Source organism: Corapipo altera, unplaced genomic scaffold (assembly GCF_003945725.1).
Source record: "Corapipo altera isolate COAL_440 unplaced genomic scaffold, ASM394572v1 70, whole genome shotgun sequence".
NCBI lineage: Eukaryota > Metazoa > Chordata > Aves > Passeriformes > Pipridae > Corapipo > Corapipo altera.
In genome coordinates this window covers 3164392-3189674 of record NW_020884911.1, presented here as the reverse complement: position 1 = coordinate 3189674, position 25283 = coordinate 3164392, and the positions used below count along the sequence as shown (strand labels likewise).

At 48.2% G+C, this 25283-nt stretch overlaps 1 protein-coding gene across 6 annotated transcripts in view; it reads left to right on the top strand.

Moving 5' to 3' along the window:
- The window catches only part of BCL11A (BCL11A, BAF complex component), a 130165-nt gene that overhangs the window by 33215 nt on the left and 71667 nt on the right, over positions 1 to 25283 (top strand). For 2 of the 6 annotated variants that reach the window (XM_027653832.1, XM_027653831.1), the window contains exon 1: positions 24303 to 24896. The exons of the other annotated variants lie outside the window; for them this stretch is intronic. In XM_027653832.1, the coding sequence (XP_027509633.1) occupies positions 24842 to 24896 (55 nt within the window). In that variant the 5' untranslated portion in view covers positions 24303 to 24841. Of the gene's footprint in view, positions 1 to 24302; positions 24897 to 25283 lie in introns of those variants that run through there. 6 annotated transcript variants of the gene reach the window in all.

Genomic DNA, 25283 nt, shown 5'->3' with positions numbered 1-25283 from the left:
GCGTCCAAATTCAAATGCAAACCTGAAGATCAGCTTCTGCCTTTTTTCTTTTTTCTTCCCTTTTTTTTTTTTTTTTTATTGTTTAAGGTCCCGCAAAAACTTATCTCCTGGGCTCTCTCTCTGGCTTTTCCCTGATCTTCCCTCTGCGATCTCCCTTTTGTCGGTTGTACGGGCTGAAGTCCCCTGGGTGGCAGCCCGAGCTGCTCATTCATCATCATAACAACCGTTTAGTGTAAAATTAACAACAACTTAACTACTACAGCAATAAACATGGTCCTGCATTACCACAGATTGATGAGGATTACTTAGTTACAATCAGCTGGGGCACAGACAGGAGAGGAGAAAGGCTGCCAAATCAATAGCTTTCCCAAAGTTTAAAAACTTAATCTCCTCCCTTTAGTGTTGCTGATGCTCGGGGGCTTGTTTGCGGCTGGGCTGGGAGGAGGAAAAGGGAAGGAGGGGAATTTCCTTCCCTCCTCCCCCCGGAAAGTTGGCACTTAGTATTTGCTTTGTGGGAAGATGAGGACAAAGTCCTCTGTGTGCATCTGTTCACACACCTGATTTCTTCAGCTTTTATCTTGAAAAGGGTCCGTTCGGTTGTTTATCTAAATATATTTTGCCTTTAATTCCTTCACTGTTTAAATTCGTAGCTTAACCTCCTGAAAGGCAGCGGGGCGGACCCCTAAACGAGCTGCCAATCGATCCCAAAACAGCAATGCATGAGAAAGAGGGAGCTCTCAAGCAAATCGGTCCTCACTCCCACCCACACAATGTGCTGGTTATCTGACTCCCGTTTCCCCTGTAAGCTCGGAAACGTTCATCACAAGAAACAAAAGGGGAAAATAGCTAAGTACACCTAGAGCTGCATCCAAACAAAAGAAGAAGAAGCCTAAACAAACCCAAGGTTTTCTATTTCTTCCTGAGCCAAGTAATCCCTTTGATTACATCTAATACCTGCCAAAACCCAGATGGTATGCCCACCCATCGCACAGTGTGATAATGCCACATTGTGAAATCTACCCATTAATATTAATTGTCAGCTAGAGAATCTGTCTGAACTACTAAAGCTCGAGGTTGCCTTGAGAAAGCAGGGCATGATTTAGCAGGGATTTAAAGATAATTCTTATTCTTTCGTTCTCCGTCTTGCATACGTAGAATGTTAAACAACAGGCCTAGAATGCGATTCCAATTTCCGCCTCTCACAAATCTGGTCTTAAACCCGTGTGTACTTGGGGTCTCCACCTGCTGACCAAAATATTACCTTAAATTGATGTGGGTGTGCAGGCTCCACACAGGTACACCGTGCTGCCCTGATACCAAGCACAGGTGACTTCTCTTTCTTTCCACGCTTCCCTCTCAATAACGGGCTTGGTAATCCTTGAGAACTGCTAAATAAGTCTTTAGGAAACTATTTTTGTTTATTGTACACGTTTTAAACCCGGCGGTTGAAGGGGAAGGAGAGAGAAAAATGAGTATAGAAAGCAGTGATGGTGCTGCTTTTCTCAAATTTTGAGGAACTACAGCTGGGGTTGAGACATAAAGGACCTCATATCCTCTGAAAAGAGAGAAAGAGAAGTGTGAGTGAGAGGAGGTAAGATGACTATGTATTGCTATCCATCCTGTTAGCTCTTGTCAGGTCCTTTCAAGGCCTGTTTTTGGAATAATAGTAATCAGTATTTGTTTCAATGCCTGGCTCTTGTCATTCATTTGTAGGCCTCAAAATCAGTTTTAAACTGATCGTGGCTCTTCTGTCATGCAAAAAAGCAACGACAAGGTCCTGCTGAGGCCCAGGCACAACCCCGCAAAGGCAGGTCCTGGTCTGGGCAGCACTGAACCGTCCAGGAAAGCAGTGATCAGTTTTGATGGATGTTGTTCTCAAAGCAGCAGCAGCTCATGGCTTGTCACTAGATATCACCAGTTTTACCGGGATGAAGGAGGGGAGCTCTAAATGTTGGGTCTGAAGACATAATCATTTGTATTTCAATCCCTAGCTGAGCTGCTCTGTTACTAATTTCTAGCACTGATGCTCTATGTACTAGTGGCTCAAAGTAAGCTGGGACTTGTAGAATAGAGTAAGAAAACCTATGCAAACGAGGCTGTGGCAAAGCTACTGAGGCCTGGAAATTCAGGTTCCGAAGTCTGCTATTCCATCCTTCCCTCATTCCTTTACATCTGGCTATTCTGTAGCGATTTAGGCAATAAGACTCTTTGAAATGGGAACACTCAGGCATATAAATATATGAATATGTAAATCAGATTTGTATTATCAGAGGTTCATATCAGTATAGGCGTGCATGGAGATGTGCTGCTTCCTTTGCCTTTTTTTTTTTTCTTCCCACCAAAATCCTTCGTGGCTCACTTGTCTCCTTGCAGTGGGACCTGCTGTCTCTCAGGATTTTACCGGAAGAGATTTTGGGGTAATTTTTTTTGACCTTGGAAAGGTACAAACTGCACATACCCAGCACCACCCAGAAAGCACGTTGGCATGGGCTTTAGAGAATGCCTGAAAATCTGCATGGCTTTCCCAAGCAGCTTGCCACCACCCCCACCAGCAGCTCTTGTGTCATGGGCAGCCAGCCTGGGCCTGCTCCGCGTTACTTTCGCATCCTCTCTCTGGCATCAGCTGAGCCCACACCAGGAAGAAGGAGATGTGAAATAAAAAGTGGAACAAAGGACCCCTTTCCTGCCACCGCTGAAGCTGGTGGCAAGTGTCCTGCTGACTTCAGCAGCACTAATGTTGTTAAGAATAGGTCTGTTCTAAGCTCGCTAACGTCGTGCCTGCAGCTCGTGTGGACTTCTCCGGAGTTACGACGTGTGTGCACATGCACGGTGAGGGGAAATGTACAGTTTGTGGCACTTGAAAGTTTAATCAAAAGGCCACTTTTCCCCATCTGTTATTTTTGGGCCCAGCCTCCCGAGGGTCAGCTTGATAACACTTCATGCTGCTTCTAATCAATTTTATACCAGGAAGCAGTGTGAGAGCTGACTACCAGAGAGCTGCAGTGGCATGGAGCTCAGCACTGGGAGCATAGCTGGAAAAATATGTTGGGGATTTTGGGGCATAAACAAATGTTTCTTAATCTGGACTGCAACTCTGTCAGGCGTGTGCTGACAAGCAAATGTCGATTGGAGCTGAAAACCAGCAGGTTCTACTACAGTGTAACCTGTAAATCCACATCTTGACAGGCATGTTGTGGTACGCACAGCTGTAGTCTCTGAGAAATAAGGTAACACAGGAATCAGATCATGGAATCAAACAGTGTGATTATCACTGCCTTTTTTTGCTTTGTATAGACAAAGAAGCAGGTGGTAGTTTGTACTCATTGTTTCCTACATGACTTTAGATGGTAGTTTGTACTCATTGTTTCCTACATGACTTTAGATGACTTGATTTTTTTGGAGCTAAATTATTTTGAAGGCGTAGATTTTTTTTTTTCCTCGCCTGTTTCTCTCCCATGTCCTTTCCATCCTGTGATTGTCTCTTCTGTGGCTGGACAAACACAGACAGGCATGTACTCACTCCTGAGGGCTCTGTTCCTCACTCCACACACCTTGCAGGGAACCACATGAGAACCACATCTAAGAGGAAGAAGAACTAAGAGTAGTGGGGTCAGAGCTGGAGCAAGACTTCTCAGCAGGGCTGGCAAGGCTGAATTTTGCTGCCTCAGCTGTGAGATCTTGGGATCAGGCTTGGTGACCTTGGAACTGTCAGAGGTTGGAAGGTGGGGAAAGACTGCTGCTGTCAGAAGGGACCTGCTTTTCCAACCTGGGCTGCAGCAGCCACCTGCAACAGCAGCAGCAACCCTGGCTTTGGGATCCTGACAGACCCTGGTTGGTTGTTGTAGTGAGCTGCTGCTCCTGTCCCTTGAAATACAGGACTCTCTATTTATCTGGAAGACTCTTAAAATATCAGGAAGAATCTGCAGGAAATATGGTTGAGCCTGGTGCTCATGCTCTGCTGTGTGCTTTTGGTGATGTGAAACTTCCTTTTTCAGGGATTTCTAGCATGTTTGCAGGCAGAAAGTGCCGACAGCTCAGCACTGTGGGTTGCACTGACCTCTGCTTTTCAAGCAGATTATCCCTACGTGGTTCTCAGTAGCACCTGGAGATTTGTAAGCTAAAGAAACCCCATTAAAACAGCACCACACAGTTCCCATCGTGTGCAGCTGTGACTCTTCCTGTGCCCAGGGCTGCTGCTTTTGACCAGCAGCTTTTGCCTTCTGTGGACAGGTTTCCCTCAACACAGGAAAAATTCTTAGAGATGGTTACTGCCTATAATGGCATCGAAGGATCTGCAGGATGCCTGGTGCCTGACTTGATCCCAGAGCTCACTTCTGGACTAAGGAATGAGTTTCTTGAGTAGTTAGTTAATAGTGGGCAGTTTGGGATGGACTGTGCTCTGTTGTATCTGTTTTGAAAACGACCTGTTTAACCTCGCAGGGAAGAGGTAAAATACTAATTATAATACAAATGCTACTCTTACAGTGTATCTGAGGAGCGTTATCGTCGTAGCCCACCCTGGAGGGCAGCTCTTTGGTGATGCAAATAAAGTTCCGGTGGGCTTTTCTCAGTGTAAGGAATAAAGCTGGGAGAAGGCATCACGTTCCAGCTGCTTCAGTGCCAAGGGTTAGACCAAACTTAACCTTCATCGGCAGTTTGATCTAATGCTGTGGTTCTGCAGCTGATTTAAATCAGCGCTGCACTGGTTTACTCTTCTCAGCCCTGCAGCTGCGTGCTCTGCTGTGCTGCTGCTTCTGCTTCTGCTCCTACTGCTCACCTCTCCCTTCACTCCCTCTGAACGGTTTGCTAAACCAGCAGAAAAAGGGCTCTGCAAAAGGTAGCAAATGTGTTTTTTTTTTTTTTATCCGCTGGCTTAGAGAGCTGGCTGGTGAGGTCATCAGGGTGGCAGTGCCAGCCCAGGGGTGGAAGCACCTCCTGCGTGGACGGGTGTGATTCCACGAGATGGGGGGAGCCACCCTAAGAGCTCACTGCTGCTGGGAAAAGTGTTCCCAAAAGTGTTGTGGTGCCAATCCTGTGGATGGTGGACTTGACTGGCCTGATGACTCTCAGTTTTCCATATGGAGATTATCAGAGGGATTCCCATCCTGGTCCTTGGTGACTTACCCAAGATTACAGAGTTGAAATCCTAAACTAACAGCAGAGGAACAAACCCTCATTCCTTCCTGTGGTTTAAATCAAAGTTTTATTTTGATTATCAGGAGCTAAAAAGTAATTCCATGCACCTTAGAATAAAGGTACTTGGAAAGTAACATCCTGGACTAAGATCTTCTCTTTTTTTTTTTTTTTTTTTTTCCCCCAAGCACCTTTTGTTCAGGTTAAGGTACAACAGAAAACCACAAAACCGAGTCTTTTCAGGCGGTGGGAAGGGCTGCAGTTCTCCTGAACTTCCACTGGGCTCCTCTGCTGTTACAGTCAACACCAGTGCCAATTAAACGCTTCCTAGTCTGAACCGAGCTGGTTTCCAGTCGAGATTCCAGCCCCTGGACTCGGTATTGTTTCTGTCCAGAGGTCTGTACTACCAAAACTGATAGGTGTCACGGGGGTTATTCTGCTCTTAGTACTGTTTTGAAATTTTAAAAAAAATCCTGAAATATTAAAAATATCTTGAGAAGAAAAGGTGTTTGTAAGAAACTGGAAATCCTATTACATGGCACCGTTCTGTTTTCCAGGCTGTCCAGATGATAGGTTGTGGATGATATTGAAGCTCAGAATTGTACAATGACTATTGTGCTAGACTTATACAATGAATACAGGGCCCCGTGGTTGAAGCAGGTTTCTTTTCCTATTAATGTTTATTCTCTAAGTGAAACAAGACCTCAGTTTTTATATATTCTCTCTAGATAAACATTTCTCTAGTTTTTCAAGTGCTCATGAAAAATGTGACAAGATGTCCACCGAGGTCACAAATGTAAGCATAAATAGCTGCAATTTAACATCAGTAGTTAGCAAACAAGATACCCTCGAGGTAAAGAGGCTGATAAAAAGAGGGCAGCGATGCATTAAAGATGCATTATTTGGGGGTCTATGGATATAATTTAGGCTTCACAACAAGGTCAGACTGATTTAATTCTCTCTGCAAAGGTCAGTCCAAGGCCTGGCTGTACTAACCCCTGTGCTCTCCATCTGTCTGCACTCCAAGCCAGACACTTTTCAATAGGTGATTGTGTGTTCATGACTGGATGAGAACACATTGAAATTACCTCCAGGTCCAGGCCTCCGAAAGCGTTTCGCTGGGAGCCACCGCTGACCCCGGAGTGGCTGGTACCTATGGAACTTTGCACTCGGCTGCAGCTTTGAAGTGTGGAGGAGAACATCTGATACTGGTGTTTCCCTAATGCTGTAAGTGCCTCCCGAGCCTTCAGCTTCGTAAATGCGTCACCGTAGTATCATAAACTCTTCGTGCAGGTTTATTCTATGACCCTTGAAACGTGAATTTTTTTTTTTCCACCGCCGGCAAAAGTATAATAAAGGGGAAAAAAAACCCCAAACCCTTGCAGTATTCACTTTCTCCAAAATGAGGAAAAATGAAGAAACCGGTGTTTGTGGACATCTTTATTTGATAGTCTCGGAGTTTTTTTAAAAAATCTTCTTCCATCAGCAAGGGATCCTTTAAAAATAATTGACAGGACAAAATAAATATGCAAGGTGCTGGTATCTGTTAGTCATTTTCTTGCTGCTTTTTTTTTTTTTTTCTTCACTTGATGCTAAACGTTTCTGAATTCTCTTTTCATTTTAAGTAGGAAAAGGGTTTATTAATCTGAATGGAACAACTAGAGAAAATGAGACCAGTGAATGCTTTGAGCTTTCAATAAATATTTAGCTCGCTGAAATAGCCACACACAGCAAACAGCACCTGCCTTCATGAAATAAGAAGACATAAGACTAGTGGAAGGTACACTTAATTTTAAAAAGAGTAAGAGACCGAATTTTTACCTGTATTGGACTAGAAAGAGGAGGTTATGAACTGATACTGTTTTCATTTTAGGTTGAAACATGAGAGTAAAATGATATAAAATGGCATGAAATAACTGACATACTGTGCTAAAACCCAAACAAGATTCCACTCAGTGCTCTTTCTCTTTGAGACACTCTAAGCCTTCCTTAGGTACAGTACTTATATACATCTGGTTTCAGTAATTATTTTACTTTCATACAGTAAACGACTTCAAAAGGGGAAAAAAGGGGTGAATCTGGCCATCAAAATTCAAATCAAGGGATTCAGAGCTTAGGATGCAACTCTCCTCAGAGTATCTCATCCTGTGTTGCTCGAGCCCACCTGCTGTAAAGTCACCTAGAAAGAGAAATTCAAGAACAATAATATAGATCATAACAAAGTAAATTTAAGACAGATTGTCAGATTTCTGCCTGTATTCCTCAGGTTAAATAATGCCCCTGGTAAACAAATTGTGATCTTACATGATAAAGAGCTTTTGTTCCAGGTATCTTATGAAATCACTGCTTGTGTGTGATGGGTTCTGATGAATCAGAGACTCATCATTTGGCTCTTGGGGCTGTTTCAGTGGCCCTGGTTTCTGAACTTGAAGAGGGCAGGGAGAGAATCTGTGCAGAGATCACAAACAAACAAAGAAGTGGTAAATTGTAGAATCTTTTTTGTTTTTCTTTTTTCCCCCCCCAGAACATTTGATGCCTGATCCCACACCCCTATGCGCACATTCCCATTTCAGGTGGCCAGCTCACCTTTTCACTAGGTCCAAGGGTTGTTGGAGCACCTCTGCTGCTGGAAAGGGTACAGGGGTGCCTGGATTAGCCACAGGGAGTGGTACAAGGAGCCGCCCCTTTGTGACATGAACCCACAGCCTCTGTGGGTCCTGCTGTCCGAAGGAGCTGGGCTGTGAACTTGGGTTCTCTTCACCGAGTGGGTATTTTTTATAGTAGTTACTATTTGTGGTATTGTATTAGGAGTATTAAGGTATTCATTACAGCAACTGTTTGCTTTAAAATACTTTGTGGGTGAGCTTTTATTGCTCAGGAATGGCGCCAGATGGACAGTCCTGAGGAGCAAAGTCCTCACGCTATCTACAGATCACGGCACAAGCAGTGGCACATTAAGTTTTCCTCTTCTGTCTTCCTCTACCACCACCCTGATCTCAGGAAGGACAAACTCAGGGGGAAGAGGGTTCCTCAGAGTCTCTGGTGCCCCTCCAGAGAAACCAACCACCTGTTGAGGTAGCAGTTTTGGAGACTTAGTTGATGTACCTTCAAGGGGCTTTTCCCTGAGACTACCTGTGATTTGGCTTCTGGCACCCTCTTAAAGCATCTTGACTGGTAGTGGGGGCAATTTTTGAAGTTGCTGTCTCTAGCTTTATGAATGTTTCTGACTCTGACACCTGGAGCAGTAATGTACCTTTTTGAATCAGTTTTAACCCTTCAGCTAGGGGAGGGGCACAGCTTCCTGCAGGGATTGAACTGGTAATGTCCATCCTTGTGTCAATACTGGGAGCCATTCAAGCAGAACAAACTAACCTGTTGTGGGTGGTGGTTCCTTAATGCCAGTCCCTGTCCTTTGTTTGCATCTCACTTGGAGCTGCTTATCAGATGTCTGTTGTGGGCTGCTTTGTAACACAGAGGCAAAGCCTACACACTTTCCATCCCAAAAATCTGTCTGGCTTCTTGCTTTCCTGAAAAACTGAGCCCAGGACAGGCTGAAAAAGCTACCAGGCCTGTCAGCTCTCTGAAGATGTGCTCATCTACCCGGCTGGCACACTGTTTTTCCAGAAAGCCTTTGTAGGATGTGGATCTTAGGCTGGGATGGCTTAGGCTTACAATGGAAACCCTGGCAAACCCTTAACAGGACAAGATCAACAACTTCCACCCTAGGGTGGTGTTCTGCTCCAGCAACTTCTTCGTGGGGGAAGGACCACTTGAAGTACAGCACTGCTTCTTGTGCTTTGCTGATGTCCTGCACACTTGAAAGCAGAAAGATCTGTGAGTCTCATAAAAACGTCTGAATATCTTCCTCATAGCAGGGAGTTCTGATCTGGCCTCACGCTGTACTCTCAGGGGCCACAGGAGTTTAAGGTTCAGGCTCACCTTGTCTCCCACCACACGTTTTTGCCCTTTGAAACAGAAAAATCTCGTGCCACAGAAACGGGTGGCTGCTCTTTGATCGTGCGCTCGTCGCCTTTTTTCATGTGTGAGGTGTGAGACGCGACGTGCTCTGTCAAGCCACTGTATTCAAACTTCCCCTACTATATTTCATTCTTATTAGAGACCGAGGACAGGTGATTTGAATCTCAATCCTGCGGGGTGATGTGTGTGTGAGGTGTAGAACACCTGGGCGTGTTCTCTGGTGCAGCTATTGCAAGGAGCTCACGCGCTTTGCATATCAATCTCGAGGAGGTGTGCTGTGCCCAGCTCTGCCAGGGGCATTGGTGGAAATTAAAATGTGAGGGGATGCAGGCCACTTCATGCCATTGTATTTCCCTTTCCTATTGTCAAGTTTTCGATTCCTCTTTTCCCTCACTGTGTATTTATACTCCTGCCAAGTTCCCAGGGAGCAGAAAAGCTGCTCCTCGTGTTATTAAGTGATGCTTTCGACAAGTCGGTCTTTCAGGGGGGAGAAAGCATCGGGCAGGCAGGTGAAGACAATTTCTGCACTGCAGAGTTACTCTCTCACATGTGCTTGTCCTGCAGGACGGAATTTAACAATTCACAGCTCTCCTGCTCCTTGCGAAACTCACTCCAAGCCAAGATCTTCTAGTTCTCCTCCTTCCTGTGCCTGAACCAGTCCATTTGTTTGAATGGCTCCCTGGTTCCAGAAGCTCTCTCCCCTCTGATCCACAGCTGGTAGGAAGGAGCAGTGTTTGGGGCAGGATAGCTGATCTGCTGTTAGGCAAGAAACGGAACAAACAGGTTAAAGAAAGACTGCGTTCCCAGGTGGATAAAGCTGAAGGAGAGCAAAGAAATCACCTCAGCAAAGAAATCACCCCAGTTAAGGAGAAAAGAAACAAAAAAAAAAGATGTTATGTTGTTCTTTCTGCTGTAGTGTTTGTGGGGTGAGCTGAGTCTCAGGGAGCAGCAGCTGCCAGCACGGATGGTTTCCCTAAGTGCTCACAGGGAGCCCTGCTCCCAGCACAGAGCAGGGCCTTTCTCCTGGGACAGGCAGAGGCCTCCCCGTGCTCTGAGCTGGGTTCATGGCCTTGCCCCCACAGCTCTCGGGAAGGTCACTGCGTTTGCAGGCACTGGAGGAATGTGCTTTTGGCGCTGGCTAAGCTCCACACCAGAGGAAGCAGTTCCATGTGCTTCCTCGGGTTCTCCCTGCAAAAAAGGGGGCAGGGGCAGAGAGAGAGGACAAAGATTAATTTCTCTAGTGATGCAAAACACTGCATAAAAGCTGAGTAACATAAACCCTTCCCTCCTCCCCTCCCACACAGAGAACCAGAACAAGTTGTATACGCTGCTTTACCTGTATTTGGATGTCTCAAGGCACGCAGAGATCTCAGGCTAGCTCTGTATCAGGGACAGCTTCCCCAGCATCACGTGGGCAGGAGGATCAAACTTTTAATCCCTGAAACTAGAAAGGACATCTCGTTTAATAGGGGGAGAAAAAAAAAATACCTGGGGACATTTGCAGAGAGTTAAAAGAAACAGCGTGTAACAGTGTGGACAAAATCCTGACCTGAAGCTCGAGGAACTGCACCAACGCCTTTGGTACAGCTACGAGTTTATAGTGTTCTGGAGTGTTGTTTATGTTACTATAAAAAAAGGTGAGAAAATATATTCAGTTACTTTCTGTTTCTCCCCATTGAGCAGATGGCAATTCATAGCTCAAACTGTTTCTTAAGCCATTTCACATTTTACTAATAAGTACAATATGCTTCTCAACAACGAGCCGCGCTCCGGCACTTCTGCAGAGGTTACGTTGGTTGCTCAGGTAGCTCAGGAAGCAAAGACTTTATGAATCCTGTTGCATTACGAGGTCGAATGTTTTCCGGTTACATTCTCACGTGGTGGAAAACACGAGCTGAAACCTCTCCCACCTCTTGTTTCAAATTATTTCTAATTTTGCAGGCCGCAAATAATGCAGCGAGCTTAGCTGAACCGCCTCGGTTTGAGATCGTTTCCACCAGCAACGTTCCTGGTAGAACAAACCACACTCTTTAAGGAGCTGAATATTCTTTATGTTTTAAGTGACTAATAATATGTGGAGATGGCCATTGGGAAAAGCAAAGAAACGTTTGGCAGTTCTATTTCAGGAAGTTTTAGTGCTTTGGAATGAAAACCGTTAATATTGCACGCACTGGAAAATTCTCACCATTGCATCTGTGGTTTTCTCAAAACCTGTTAAATTATATGAGTGCAGAAATAAGGAAGAGTGGGTTTTATTATTAATTGACACTCATTTTTAGCTGGCGTGTGGTGGCAGGTCCTCCAAACAAACCCGAGGCACAGATTAGAGCTGAAAGTTTTGGAAATGTTCTAAATCTTTGTAGCACTGCAGAGAGGAAGTGTAATATTAAACTGACAAATTGAATATATTTTTTTTTTCAATGTAATTCACAGTTTCTTCCTATTATTTTTTTACTACCCGTGGAGATAAAGCAAAACAAATTCCTCAAAACAGAGAGAAATATATTTCCAGATACCTTTTCCCATTAAGTAATATATCTCTCTCATACATATGTACTGTCAAATATCTCCCCGTTCCTTTTCCACACCGTGTCTACAGCCAGAAGTGTTGGCTATGCAAATATTGCAGAACCGACTCTTAACATATGTGCTGTGTGCCTGGCTTACAGATACACGGGAAACTCTAGGTAATAATTAGAGTCTGCATAAATTATCTTGCAATTATAATTTTACATAATCGGTTATGTAATCTCGAGGCTGGTACGCGGTGAGAAACTGTGGTTGCGTCAGAATTCTTCGGAAGAAAAATAAAATTATTGATCGTAAGGGCACGTCCTGGCGAGGAGGGAGCGCAGAGGGATGTTGCAGCACGGAGCAGCTCGGCGGTAAAAGCCACGCTGGCTCTCGCTAAAGCAGGAATCGCCCTCCAGGAGCGAGCGGGAGCATCCTGGAGGCTCCGGGAGCACGGCGGGTGGGAGCGGGGAAGGGGGACAAGAAAACGGAGTATAAGTGGGAAGGTGACAAAGTGGCGAGCGCTGATTTATTGCAGGAGGCTCCGCTCGTTCGCAGCTATGGAAAGGCTCCCGGAGAGGAGCGGGACGCGGGGCGGGCTCGGGTGCGCTGCGAGCCGCTGGTGGAGCCGAGCCGAGCTTGTCCGCCCCTTCCCTGCAACAGCCCCCACCGGAGCCGCTGCCACCGCCCGAACCGCGGCCGTGAGGGGGACCCGCCGAAAAAAAGTAAAATAACCCAGGCACGCAAGGGAAAACAACGGATCGAGCCGTAAATATATAAATAAACTGCGAAGTGAATCAGATGAAATCGCCAGGCGTTCCCTCCCGGTAAACAGCGAGCTTTGTAATTTCCAGGTGTTGGGGAAAGCCGTTGTCTTATAGTTTGTAAATCCCTGCTGGTGGGAGGGAGGGGGAGAATCTTTGGAGGTGAATGAAATATCAAATCACGAGGCTCTATGTAGATTTATGATTGCATAAGAGGCTCAGTCATTTCCATATATTGAAATGTGCTGTCCTTTCCACGACTGCCCAGCCCTTGGAGGGGGAGAGAGACGCTCGATTCCGCCTTGATCAATGCTGACTGCGAAGCAAGGAGGAGGAGAAGGGGGGGACCAGGCTGGCACCAGATGGAGCAGGGTCTAGGGAAAGGTCAAGGTTAGCTCAGGCTGCTATTGAATCGGTTGCAGCCTCACAGATAGATCTCTGCCTCCGAGGCACCCACTGGGGCTTCTCAGAATCAAATCTAATAGAAAAGGCAGTCACAGAATGAAATCGCTTCATCTGAATGCTAAAATTGTTATTAGGCTACATTAGAGAGATACCGGGCACATGATTACCAAAAAAGGAAGCATGCCTTGCAGTTTGTGACTGAAATAAAAGCTGTGAATACGTTGATACCGTCGGCGATGTGCAAGGATAATGGATAACAGGAGAGAGGGGCAGGGAGGGATGTGTGTGTGTAAGGAACAGATTAACATATTGATGCGGGCGTGTGTATCTGTATAAAATTATCTCTATCGGTGTCAGGGTGTGTTTGTACGTGCGCAGGCAGCAGCACTCGGCTTCCTGCGAGTCCCGCAGCGCTCTGAAGGCGTTTGTTAATGGATTTGGACCTCAGGTACGGACCAAGAAGTGGGAGCTGACCCGGAGGAGAGGTTTGTTGGTGGGTCCTCGCAGGACTCCACCTGCAGCCATCCCCAGCTCGTGTTGCAGTGGTTGCCGTCCCTGTGATTTTTGATTTGAGGTTCTCGTGGAGGGCTCAGAAGTTGCTCAAGGCCACTCTTTCTTGCTCATCTCAGGCAAAACTCTGTGAGGAAATGTTATGAGCAGTTGTGCAGACACCCCACGTCCTGGACACTGGAGCATGACATAGGCACACACGTACGTGTTTGGAGCAGCAATGCTGTCAGCTGGATTTCAGAGACCAAAGTGGAGCTCTTCCCTGTTGCCATCTCCTCCACTCTTTAACTTACAGCACAGCCATATCTTAAAGAAGGGTTTAGTCTTGTAAAATAAATGCTGGCTACACTAGATTAAACATGATGACTGCACTCTAAGGGTTAATAAATTTAGAATTAACAGATCATCCCAGCTTGATACAGCTACTATAGATGATTTAATATGCAGCCTAAGCAGGTTGACAGTCAGCTCACAGATGCAGATAAGATCAAACAGTCTCTTGATTCAATAGATTGAATGGTTGTACTGAGTGTCTGGAAGGTGAGTGACAGTATGTATATGGCAGGGGTTCTGGTAAAGAAGGGCTTCGATTCCCCACTGCTGTGCACTGCACTGGTTTTCCTTTTCTAGCAGTCAACCTTTTTCAGCAATCAAACCCGGAGTTAACATGAAGAAAAAAACGCCTCAAATATAGTTCAGGAGAGTTATTTGAAGTTTTCAGTAATGAAAAGCTGCGTGCTTTAATAGTAATCACTATTATTACTGTCACTAGTCTGCACTTCAGATTCCTTCTCTGCAGACAAGGCCATCACCACCCACTCCGTCCCACAGGGAGTCTCACCTGTCCATAGGCTCTGTCTGTCTGTCCACACTAGTCCCCTTCCCCGGCAGACCTAAATCCACAGGAAGAAGGTATTTTGGAGGCCAGGCAGGGACCTTGCCCCAGACAGCCCCTAGGACTTGAAGAGTGCAACCTCACACTAATGTCATCCACTGCCCAGAGGCTTCAGCTGTAGAATGTGGAGTGACAAAAATTATTCCCCTGTTTTTTTGCTCAGCTCTTTTGCTTTTCAGGCTTAAAAGTTAATGTCTGTAGTAACTCTTCTGTGGTTTATGTTTTCCTTCTTGCTCCCCTGTCCTATATAAATGGGAATGTAAAACAGTCCTCACGGAGCCTGGTGAGCAATGGGATGACAGAGTGGTCTCTAACAATTTTTATTATTTGATCAAGAGTAAAAGCTCCACCTGAACCATTAGATTTTACAATATGAATACATTTCCAGGCAATTTTAAAAACTCGTGCATTCAATAGACCGTCACAAGTCTGAATTGTGCCTTATTGTGTTATATGGGGCCACCACTATGCTGGAAGGGTATTTGTGGTAAAGATACTGCACATCTGAACACCTGTAAGCCAGCTGTATTGTTTACTTTGGTGGGTTGTTAAAAATATTGGAAGGGTTTTGATGAATGCCCTGCAGAAGGTCAGTGTGACGAGCAGTGCTGCTTTGGATCTGCCAGCAGAGCCAACCCAGAACCCACCTGAGATCGCTGCTTCTCTTGGTGCTTTGCAAAATGGTCTTGCACTCTCCTGCAAATGCTTACCTGAGACTTCCAGTTTCATTTTCATTTGGAAACCAGTAGCTCCTTTTAATCCCTTAAGTGTTGAGTTAGAAAAGAGAGGGCCTGAGAGTGTGTGTTCTGGATACCGATCCACGTGTGAGCATCCACAGATTTTCTCGAGTAGGAGTGCAATGCTGAGCAGGGATGAGCCAGTCTTTTTCCTGCTCCATGCCTAGAAGCAGGACCATCACCTCTCAGGTGAGCTCATGGAGGCACGAGAATCTTCATCGTGTAATTAGAGAGAGAGGCGCTATCAGACCGCCAGCGCTTCTCAGGGCGAAGGAAGAGCACTCAGATATATACCCCTCGCAAAAGAAATTCCGAGGCAGAAGAGCCCACGGACACGCCGAAAAAGGCCGTGTGAGGCAGCAGGGAGGACTCAGGGAACCCGAGGAGCGCTCTCCTTGCTCGGTGCCCTTCGCCGGGCCCCTCGGAGCCGGAGAGGGGGGTGGTCTCGGGTGCGGAGGGGCCACCGCGCCCCCCGGATCCCCCCGCGGCGGCCGCGCCGCTTCCCAAGGCGGAACCAGCGAAACCAGTTATCTGGCAGCAATTTGCATATTGATGGTGCCTCCTGCCGTTCTCCCTGATTGCTTTACAGGCAGGAAAGGTAACAGGAAAATCTATAACACCACCACCCCCCCCAAAAACGGCTAAGAGGCTCCTACGTGCACGGGGGGCTCTGATGGAAGAGTAAATCCCGGTAAAGCCCCTGGCAGGAAAATTTGTTTACCAAACTGATTTGAAGGCAGTTGTGTATTCTGTTTTTTCTTTTTTTTTTTAAAGTTCTGAGGTTGAAAATGTGAGCTCCCTGCTTCCGTGCAAACTGCTAGAGATGAGCACTGATCACTTCCAGGAAAAAATAATTAGCCCGTCGTATTCGCTGAATGTTTACATCTGAGGAGGAGGCAATCCTTGGAGAGTGGGAAAGGCATTCCATAGACACCTTATAAAAGTACAGTGTCACGGTGTATATATATTTTTTAGTCCCACTCATAAGCAATGTACAAATGTGCAGTGAATATGAAAGCTTAATTAGGTCTCAGTGGAGAATAGTTTCATTTTTATTGGCTCCGAGTACAGTGGGTCCCTAAGACACACCTATCCTGGGACATTTTGACCTTCCTTGTAGGAACTGCCATGGCTGTGTCCCTGTACATCCTCAAGTGTTCAGATACCTTCAGTTCTGGGTAGCAGGACCCTGTAACTCACCTCAGCCCCGTGCTCAGGGGCCCTTCAGGGCTGTTCAGGAGAGGATCCCAGCGGATCACACAGTTCCAGCCACATCTAGACCAAACTTCTCCCTGTTCTCCGTGGGGAGTAGCACTTACAGACTGGTGCTGTGCTATGGCCTGGATTTACCCCGTGGTTATCTATAGCACCCAAACGTCTGAGGGAGGTGTGTGTCAGCACAGACAGTCCCAGAGACAGAGACATGGAGCTTTCTCTCTCCGTGTGTTTACCTCTCTCTCTCTCTCTCTAGGCACTCAGATGCTGTGAAACTATATAGGATAGGGCAAATTAAAGTCTAAATTGTGAATACATTAATTTCAGTATGGTAATATCAAACATTGTCCATATTTCTGATTTCTGTATTTAATTTCCCTTGCTTTTTTAAATACTGGGGAATAGTTGCTCAGTGAACAATAGCATTAGTACAATAACTCCCCCCAGCCCCAGCATTCATACTTAATGCATATCAGCTTTCTATGTAATACCATACAATATACTTGCATGTTATTTTAATTGAGTGAAATCTTATTCATGCTGGTGGGAGAAGGCATTCTTTTCACTGCAGCCAGGATTCATACTGCACTGACAAAATTATATGTGCTGACAATAACAAATGGTGGCAAAACTATCCAAACTGCTCAAAGAAGTGGGCTCTTATCACAGGTTATTCACCACCACTCCTGCTCCCCCTCAGTGCTGTGTCTTTCTGTGCAGCTTCAGGTTATATAATAATTTATTCTTCTGACTACAGAGAGTTGCATTAAAATATTATTGTAAGCATTTGAACAATTAAGCTGAAAATTTGCACGGAATAAATATGGCAAAGAAGAAAACCCACAGTAAAGCTGTCCTTATTTTTAAACACAAGAGAAAGATCTCTGCTATTTCAGCTGTTAATTATTTTTCATCTAGACCCTCACACAAAACATGCCGTGTTTTGCAAAGCGTTCCTTCTTTGCTGAAGCTAAAAGCTAAACCTAAATGTCACCTGAAATAGTAATATAAAACGAATACAGGGAATGATGATTGCGTATGTTAAATTTCAGCTCAATGCATTCTAAGTGACTAAAAGTTGAAGCTCCAAAAAGCAATGCAATAGGAGTTATTTACAGAAGATGCTAAAGGCACCAATCTAACAGCACACTTGAGTGCAGGCTTGCTTTAAGCATGTGAGTACAGCTGATGTGCCCAAAGATAAATATGTGCTTAGGAATTTCGCAGTACTCAAGGCCAAGTAGATTCCTCTGGTAGGGGATATGCTGAGGAGGTTTAGAGGAGGAAAATCCTTTCTTTTTGCATGTTCCTTCTCTACTGTCCCACATGCCAAGCGCGCTAGGGAGCAGGAGGGACAAGAGAACAACTAAATCTTTCCTCATCTTGTGTAGCAAAACTAATTTCTCAATGGAAATAACTTCTTTTTGGTTGCCGATATTGGGTTTCTCACATTAGTGAACTACTTTTGTTATTCTACTTCTTCAAATTGATTTGAGGTATAGTTGGGTTTATTTTTCAAGACAAGAGGTTTGCCTTTTCCCTGCCTGCCACATCCGGAGTGGGGCTTTCCAGATTTCTTCTTAGGGAGAGTTTGATCCCCTTGGATCTAATCTTGCACAGAAGTGCACTTACCAGCTCTAGTCAGAAAATGAATTTAAAGAGCTGTTTGTGTCACTGACCCTTCTTCCTGCTGCTCATAGGCTTGGGCTTAAGTGACCTGCTTAGGTACATGACTTGGGATCTCAGCAGTGACTCGAAAGGACCAACTTGTGCCATCGTGGGTTTCTGTGTGGGCAGATGAGTGGGGGGATTTGGATGTGTGGAACATCCAAACAGCCAGGAGAACCTGGCTTCTCACAGTGCTTTGTTTGGGAATGACTTGCAGCCAATAACCCAGAGTGAGAGCCCCGTGCTGCAGCCTGGCTTGGTCAAAACTCTTCCTGAAACAGAGGGAGATGCCGCTTCTGAGTTCAGGTGTCCCTACTCAATGAATGTGTGGGAAGGTGGGCTTGGCAACTCTGTGGGATCCAGCTTTAGGAGAGCAATCTGTTCACAACGTGTGGCTCATCTTTCTGGCTCTGGGCTTCTCTTTGTTGTTAGGGTCAAGGAAAATCTCAAGTCTGCATGTAAACCAATTATGCACTCTTTGCCTAAAGTGATAAAAACCACCTTTGCGAATTTTAAGACTAGTGAAAAGAGGGGAGCATTTCTCAGCAAAATCCTTTGTAACACAAAGCAATATTCAAACTAAGGCTCAATATTCAAAGCTGAATGGCTCATCCCTTTCTAAGTGATGCCAATGCACCGGTGGGACTCATCTCCATACAGTTTTGGGGGGAAGATAAAGCCCGAGAAGATTAAAAGATTCCAAGAAACTGTTAGCAAAGATATTTATTTATGTTCTCTCTATCTTACACATTTAGGACCCTCTTTGTAGACAATTTTAAGTACCATTTTTTGTTCCTGGTCCCTTATTAGTGTATAGGTACAGACAGGTGGGTCAGGGTGGCAGGTGTGCCTCACGAAATCCTCAGGGGAGCTGTAGCTTTACCTTGGGTACCTACACATATGCCATTCAGTGTGGAGCTTCAGAACAGCTAGAAGTACCAAATTCATACCCTAGATGTCAGTAAAAGAAAAAAACATTAAAACCCATTAAAAATCGTTTTAGAAAAGTCTGTGAATCAAGCAGTTGGTTAGCCAATTATTTGTAAGATAATTCCCTATATGGACTGACAGTTGGAGTCCCAAGTTTCAGCTCAATCAAATTCACACAGCCCAAGTTATAACCTCTTCAAGATGGGGATTGTAACAGGAGTACTGATAGACCGTAACTACTGTGCCTCTTAAGTAGTGAAAGCTCAACTACCTCACTCGTGCAGTGGCTGCCATAATTAAGACTGTATGGATTTGCATTATAGGTCAAGTTCTGGGAGGTTTTAAACGCACATAGTTTAACTCACGTTGGCTGGAAACTTAGGGCAGAAACAGGAGCATGCTATATGTTTACTAATAAAAAGATATATAAATACCAAACCTACAAAATGACAAATAGCTAAGTCCTAGGGCAGTGCAAACTAAAACCAGGTTGGCTGAAATCAAACATTGGATTAAAAATGAGGTTTTATGGGCATTTAGTAGTGCCTTCCTCTGCCTGCCCACACACAAGCAAAGCTCTCTTTGTGCTTTAAGGGAGGGTTTTTGCCATGTCAAAGTCTATTCCCCGAGAGCTTTGTGCCATTTGTTTTACAGTCATCCCCAGAAAGCCCAGTCAAGGTTCAGGGCCTCCACCATGCCAGGTGCTGTGCAAGCAGAGGCAGGCTGAAATCCCAGACCTTGCTGAAACCCAGGGAAAAAAAAAAGTCTCTCCAAGTTCAAGGTTTTTATTCCAGGTCCTGCCTAGGGCAAGCCGATAACAAAATCATCCTGTCACCTGGCGCTCAGATGTCTGTGATCCTGCACGGACTCGCTGCTGTGCTTGCGCCGTGCTTGCTAGTAAGAGCTTGCAAAATCAAGAGTTTATTCTGAGCCTTTATTAAAAAGAGAAGGGAAAAAAAAAAAAAAAGGGGGGGGGGGGAGAAAAAAAGAAGGGAAAGCAGCGCGCCCAAGTTCCTCATGCGGGAATACTAATGCACGTACTATTTCTAGAACGTGCAAGTCCTCAGCTCATTCACGGGAGTCAGCCTGGTGTGATAAGAGTTCCACCCACGTTGCCTCCGCCTGATTGAGACTATCAAGACGGTGTCGGGAAGCACCCCGCGCGATCTGCCGTTACATAACGCAGCCCAGCTCCCGAGAACTGGCACAGTTCTGGAATTTGTGTTTGGTCCTAATGTTCCGTACCGAGCTGGCAAGTGAGATTCCTGCTCTGAGTGAATGACAGTTGGAGCTTCGAAGCAGGAACATTTGCCCACCGAAGTTGCTGAACTCACCCACTGCCAAGTCTGTCACTGAAGCAGCAGATAGGCAGGGACAGCAGTACGTGGCATGGACTGTGTCATGCTCCTCTGCGCCTTCAGGTCCCAGTCCTGTGAGGGAGGACCGTGCGGCTGCCTGTGAGGTGGAGGAAGGCCACACTTCTCAATTTTAGGCAGTTTTATGTCCCTTTTTGCGGCAACCTTTTAAATATCTCACATGCCTGAGCGGAAGGAGGATCACGCTGTTTCTCAGGCAGAGAGCTGAGGCGTGAGGAAAGGGACAGATAGATTTTGACAGATTTAAATCTTAGGCTAGTTTTCAGAACATCGGTGTTCTCACCTGGGCACTCTGTCCTGCTGCTGCAGGTCACTGCCACTGCCCTGGGACAGGGATGGGTGCCCACCTCTGCTCTCAGCTGCTCCAGGGCATGAGCTGGTGTCTTGGGGCTCTGGTTGACATGGGACAGATTGAGGCAGGACAAGCACTCAGTTCAGGAGGGAGATCTTTCCCTGGGGTTGGTTTCCCCCTGTAGGCAGCCTGGAAACCACCACAGCCCTGATTTCAGTGTGTACCTCAGAGTTTGCCCTCACGCTGCGGAGGTGTGGGGCCATGTTTCCTCCAGCTGACTTTGCTCTGGGGCTGGGAGTCCATAGCCAAAGAGCAGCTGATAACATGGCCAGGGGTGACAGCAGCTCCAGCTGCTGCAGTAGGACTGCAGGGCATCCTCTGTGGCTTGGGCAAAGAATGGTTGGGGAGGTGCAGGAGGTGACACCAGCTTGCGTCAATCCTCAGAACACGATCACTGGGTCATCTTCTGTGGTGGCCTGGGTTTGTTTTCACCTGCTTTTCCAATCTGCCAGCGTTTCTGGGTGCTGGCAGTCAGCATTTGGGCATTTCTCACCGTGTTTACCTGCCGTGTGCGCTGGGTTCCTCAGTGTAACCCCGCAGCCTCAGTGTGTAAGAGGTGCAGTCAGGGCTAGAGATGCTCGGGGTGTTGCAGAGGGGACGATGCAGGGGATGAGAGTTCTGGGGTGCAGTGGGGCAGTGGTGGGGTGCGCCGCCCTTGCTCCACAGCTCTCCAGGGTTGCTCCCACCCCCAGCTGGCCCTGCCTTTGCTGCCGGGGCCAGCTCGGAGTCAGCTCACCCCCCTGCTCCCGGATGCATCGGAGACGGTCCCCGCGGGGCTGGCCCTGCCATCACCAGCCTCTCCGGCAGCGCTGGGGGGCATCCGAGCCCCCCTTGTCCGAGCTCAGGGCGCTGGCGGGGGTCCCGTGTCTCTGGGGGAAAGGGGAGTCAGCCCGGTCCTGCGGCCGGAGGCGGCCCTGAACCCTCCCCATGGCAAAGGCAGCGCCCGGCGCTGGGGCTGAGCTGTAGCAAACTCCCTCGCAAGAGCTGTTTGTTGACCACATTCACGTTCAGAGCCCTGAAGCTAAAAGCACTTTACACCATAAAATAAAAGCACTGTCTTTTTTTCTAAAAGGTTACGTCTGGAGGCCACGCTGCTCATACTTCATACAGAAAACTACTGAAAGGGCTATGAAATCCTCTATGATTTACACTCCCTCTCAGTGCATTAGGATATAGATCTACTCGACTCTAAAAATACTGTGGAGTTTCTAACCGACGTGAATATATGTGCATTATTTCAGAAAGTCTGTTAGAAAACTTGTCAACACATTATAAAGCATAAACCAGGACTTGGCCATTAAATACAGAGATCAGAGACAGAATGTATACGGCAGGAAGTACCGAGAGAAGTCCCTCCATTCAAAAAAAAAGTCTATTAGCTAAAAGTTTACACACAATATACACCAAAAGGTTTAGAGAGAGCCCGTGGACCGCAATTACAAGGCATAAATGGAATCAGTAAGGGCTTTACAGTCCCCAGCACAGTTAACTGGGCTGCCAGAAAATAATTTTAATATTGTCATAATTTATTACCCACCGAAAGCCACATCAAGGATTGTAAATATAGTCACTTTGTGTCCACGACTGCTCGTTAAACAGCCTCGTTCCCTTCCCCTAAAAATACAATGAAATAAAAACCCACCTGCATTATTAATCTGCGGTCATGCAGTGTTAAAAATGTCTTCTCACTCCTTTTCTTTCTTGAGGTTTGTTATCTCCCTCCAATCACATGACAATGCGAAGCGCTGGGGGGGGGGGGGGGAGATAGGAACGAGGGGGAGCCCAGCACTATTGCGATCAAATGCTAATATTAATAATTATCCAGCCAGGATGAAATATTATTTTTAAGGCAGCGAGTTTCCATTTAATTCGAGGCATTTTTACGGTGCTGGAATTAAGGGCATGCTGATGGTAGGAACATCCTCGCTGCCATTCATGAAAGCATCTGTAAAATTAGCTCCTGACTGTAGGTTTTGAGATGCGGTCTGGGAAGTCACCTCCGGAATCTCAAACACGGCACGATAATGAAACAGATTTAGTTGTCACCAAGTGCTTAATTTGCTATGATTTTTTAAAAGAAAATCAATGAAACGATGCCTGTGACTGGGAATAAGCACAGGTAGGTGTTCTGATGCAGGTTGGCTTTAGAGAGCGTAATGAATTGTAATTCAGAGGAGTGTTAACTGCGAACCGCAGAACCTTTCAGGGGTAATAAAGTCATTACTTCTTACATTGCAGCCGCCTTCAAAAGCTTTATACGTGCCATTAGATATAAATCAACCCCCACATATATCTACATCTCCGCTACAGGCACACACGCCCGTTTCTGTGGGTTTCGCGCAGGGACATGTGCACAGCCAGCCCTGCGAGCGGCGTGAGCCCCGGAGCCGCCGCTGTTGTCACCTGCGGCTGGGTCTCCCCGCCACGTCCCGCATCTGCTCCCGCACCGCGCCCCGGCACCGCGGGGCGCATCCCAGCGCCGCTCGATAAAGGAGGGGAGCGGGGGGCTGAGCGGCGGCGGGCGGAGCCGGGGGGGGGTGTTTGGGGGGCCGGCTGGCGGGAAGCTGAAACCATCGCACGGCGGAGCGGCCCTGACAGCTCCGCCGGTGCGCCTCGGGCTCGCCTCGCCAACAGGTCCCCGCCGAGCCCCGGCCCCCGCCCGCCTCTCGCTCCCCGGGGCGGCCGCGGCTCTGCCCGGCGAAGTGTCTCTTACGGCGGCGGGCAGCTCCTCGCTCCCCGGGGGCTCCCGCCCGGCGCTCCGCTCCGGCTCTCCGCCGCCGTCCCGGGCACGCTTGATCCCCTCGCACTCCCTTCGCCGCCGCACTTTGCTCCGCACGCCCGATCGCCTCCGCAGCGTAATTCTACCGCAACCTGATCCCTCGCGGTGCCGGCAGCGCTCGCCTCGCTCCGGGTCCTTTCGGCGAAGTTGCAGCCAACGCCGCCGCCGCCGCATCCTCCCAACTCCAGCCACTTCTCGGTGCCTCCCGCCGCCTCGGCTCCCCCCCTCTCCCGCCCTCCCCCGGTGCCAGCCCGCTGCCCGCGCCGCCCCGCCGCCGGCAGACCCGCGTTTCGCTTTCGCTCGGAGCCTGTGGCTGCGGGCAGGGCTCGGAGCGCCGCCGGGGCAGGGAGGGGGGCTCCGGGCTGGCGGGCGAGAGCAGCCCGCGGGGAAAGCCGCGAGGTCCCGCCGCCCTCCGCTCCCCCCCGCCCCGCTCCTGCGGCTTCTCCTGCCGCGCCTGCCGCTTTCTCGCCCGCCAAACTCCGCTCGCCGCTCCCCCGCCCGCCCCGGGGCAAGGCCCGCCGCTCCCCGCCGAAGTTTCCCGCGGCCCGGGCCGAGCCCCCGCCATCCCCAGCTCCCCGCGGAGCCGCCGCCGCCGTCCCCCGGGGACGGGCCGCAGCTCCCGGGAGGAGGGGACTCCGCGGCTTCGAGGGGGATGCGGGGGGGGGGGCCGAGCGGGGAAGCCGGGAGCCGGATGCCCCCCCCTGCTTTTTGGGTGGTCTCCGGTCCTACCTGGCTTCCCCCAGCTCCCCCAGCTCCTCGGCACAGCCCGCGGCGAGCGTGCCCCGCAGCCCTCTCTGCCCGGCTCTGGCTTCACCGATGTGTTTGCTTTTCCAGCGGGGGTGTGCGTGCGAGAGCTGCCGCTGCCTGCCTGCCTGCTCGCTTTCTCCCGCTCCTTTTCCTCCCTTCTCTCTCCCCGTGTGCGTGTTTAATTTCCCCCCCTCGCCCCTCTCCCGGCTCCCCTCCTGCACCCGCTCCTCCGCGGCCACTCGCGGCTCCGGCCGCCGCCCCCTCCGCCCCCGGCCCCCCGGCTCCATTCGGCAGCGTGCGCCGGGCGGCCGGTGCACCCCCCCCCCGCCGCGCCCCCTCCCCTCTCCCCCCTGCGATCACTGTCCATTGGCTTGTCCTGCTCTCTTTTTCATGTCCAGCCCCTGATGAGTGTCCATTGGTGTTGCCTTCGCCTTCCCTCCTCCCCTCTCCCCGGCTTGCCCTGCCCATGTTTTGTATGTCTCTGTCCATCCAGGCTCCTGACGTTCAAGTTCGCAGGGACGTCACGTCCGCACTTGAACTTGCAGCTCAGGGGGGCTTTTGCCATTTTTTTCATCTCTCTCTCTCCTTCTCTCTCTCCCTCTCTCTCTCTCCCTCTCCCTCTCTCTCTTTTTTTTTTCCTTGCACAAAAAAAAAAAAAAAAAAGCCATGACTGCTATCCCACAATTCATCTTCCCTGCGCCATCTTTGTATTATTTCTAATTTATTTTGGATGTCAAAAGACATTGATGAAGATATTTTCTCTGGAGTCTCCTTCCTCTCTAACCCGTCTCTCCCGATGTGAACCGAGCGACTCACAAGCCACCGAAGCCACCAACCCACCATGTCGCGCCGCAAGCAAGGCAAACCCCAGCACTTAAGCAAACGGGAATTTTCACGTAAGTAACCCGGAGAGCAATTTATTTAATTTCCCCTTCACGGATTTAATTTTTAATTTGAGCGAGAGCAGGGAAAAAAAAAAAAAAATTAAAAGTGAGAGCGAGTGAGCGAGTCGGGGGAAAAAAAAAAAAATTAACTCAGCGCCGGCTCGGGATTCGCAGCATTCCGGGTAATTTCTCCCTCTCTAATTTAATCACCTTGATGACTTTTCTTTTCTTTCTACCCGTGCCCCTCGCCCGCCGGCGCGCACTCCGCTGCCCCGCTCCGCGCTCGCCTCCCGCTCCCCGCGCTCTTTGGCGGCAAGAGCGGCAGCTCTCGCCCCGGCACCGGGAGAGGCGCGGGCGAGGTGCGGGGCTGCCGGGGGCAGAACCGGCCGAAAGTGGGAA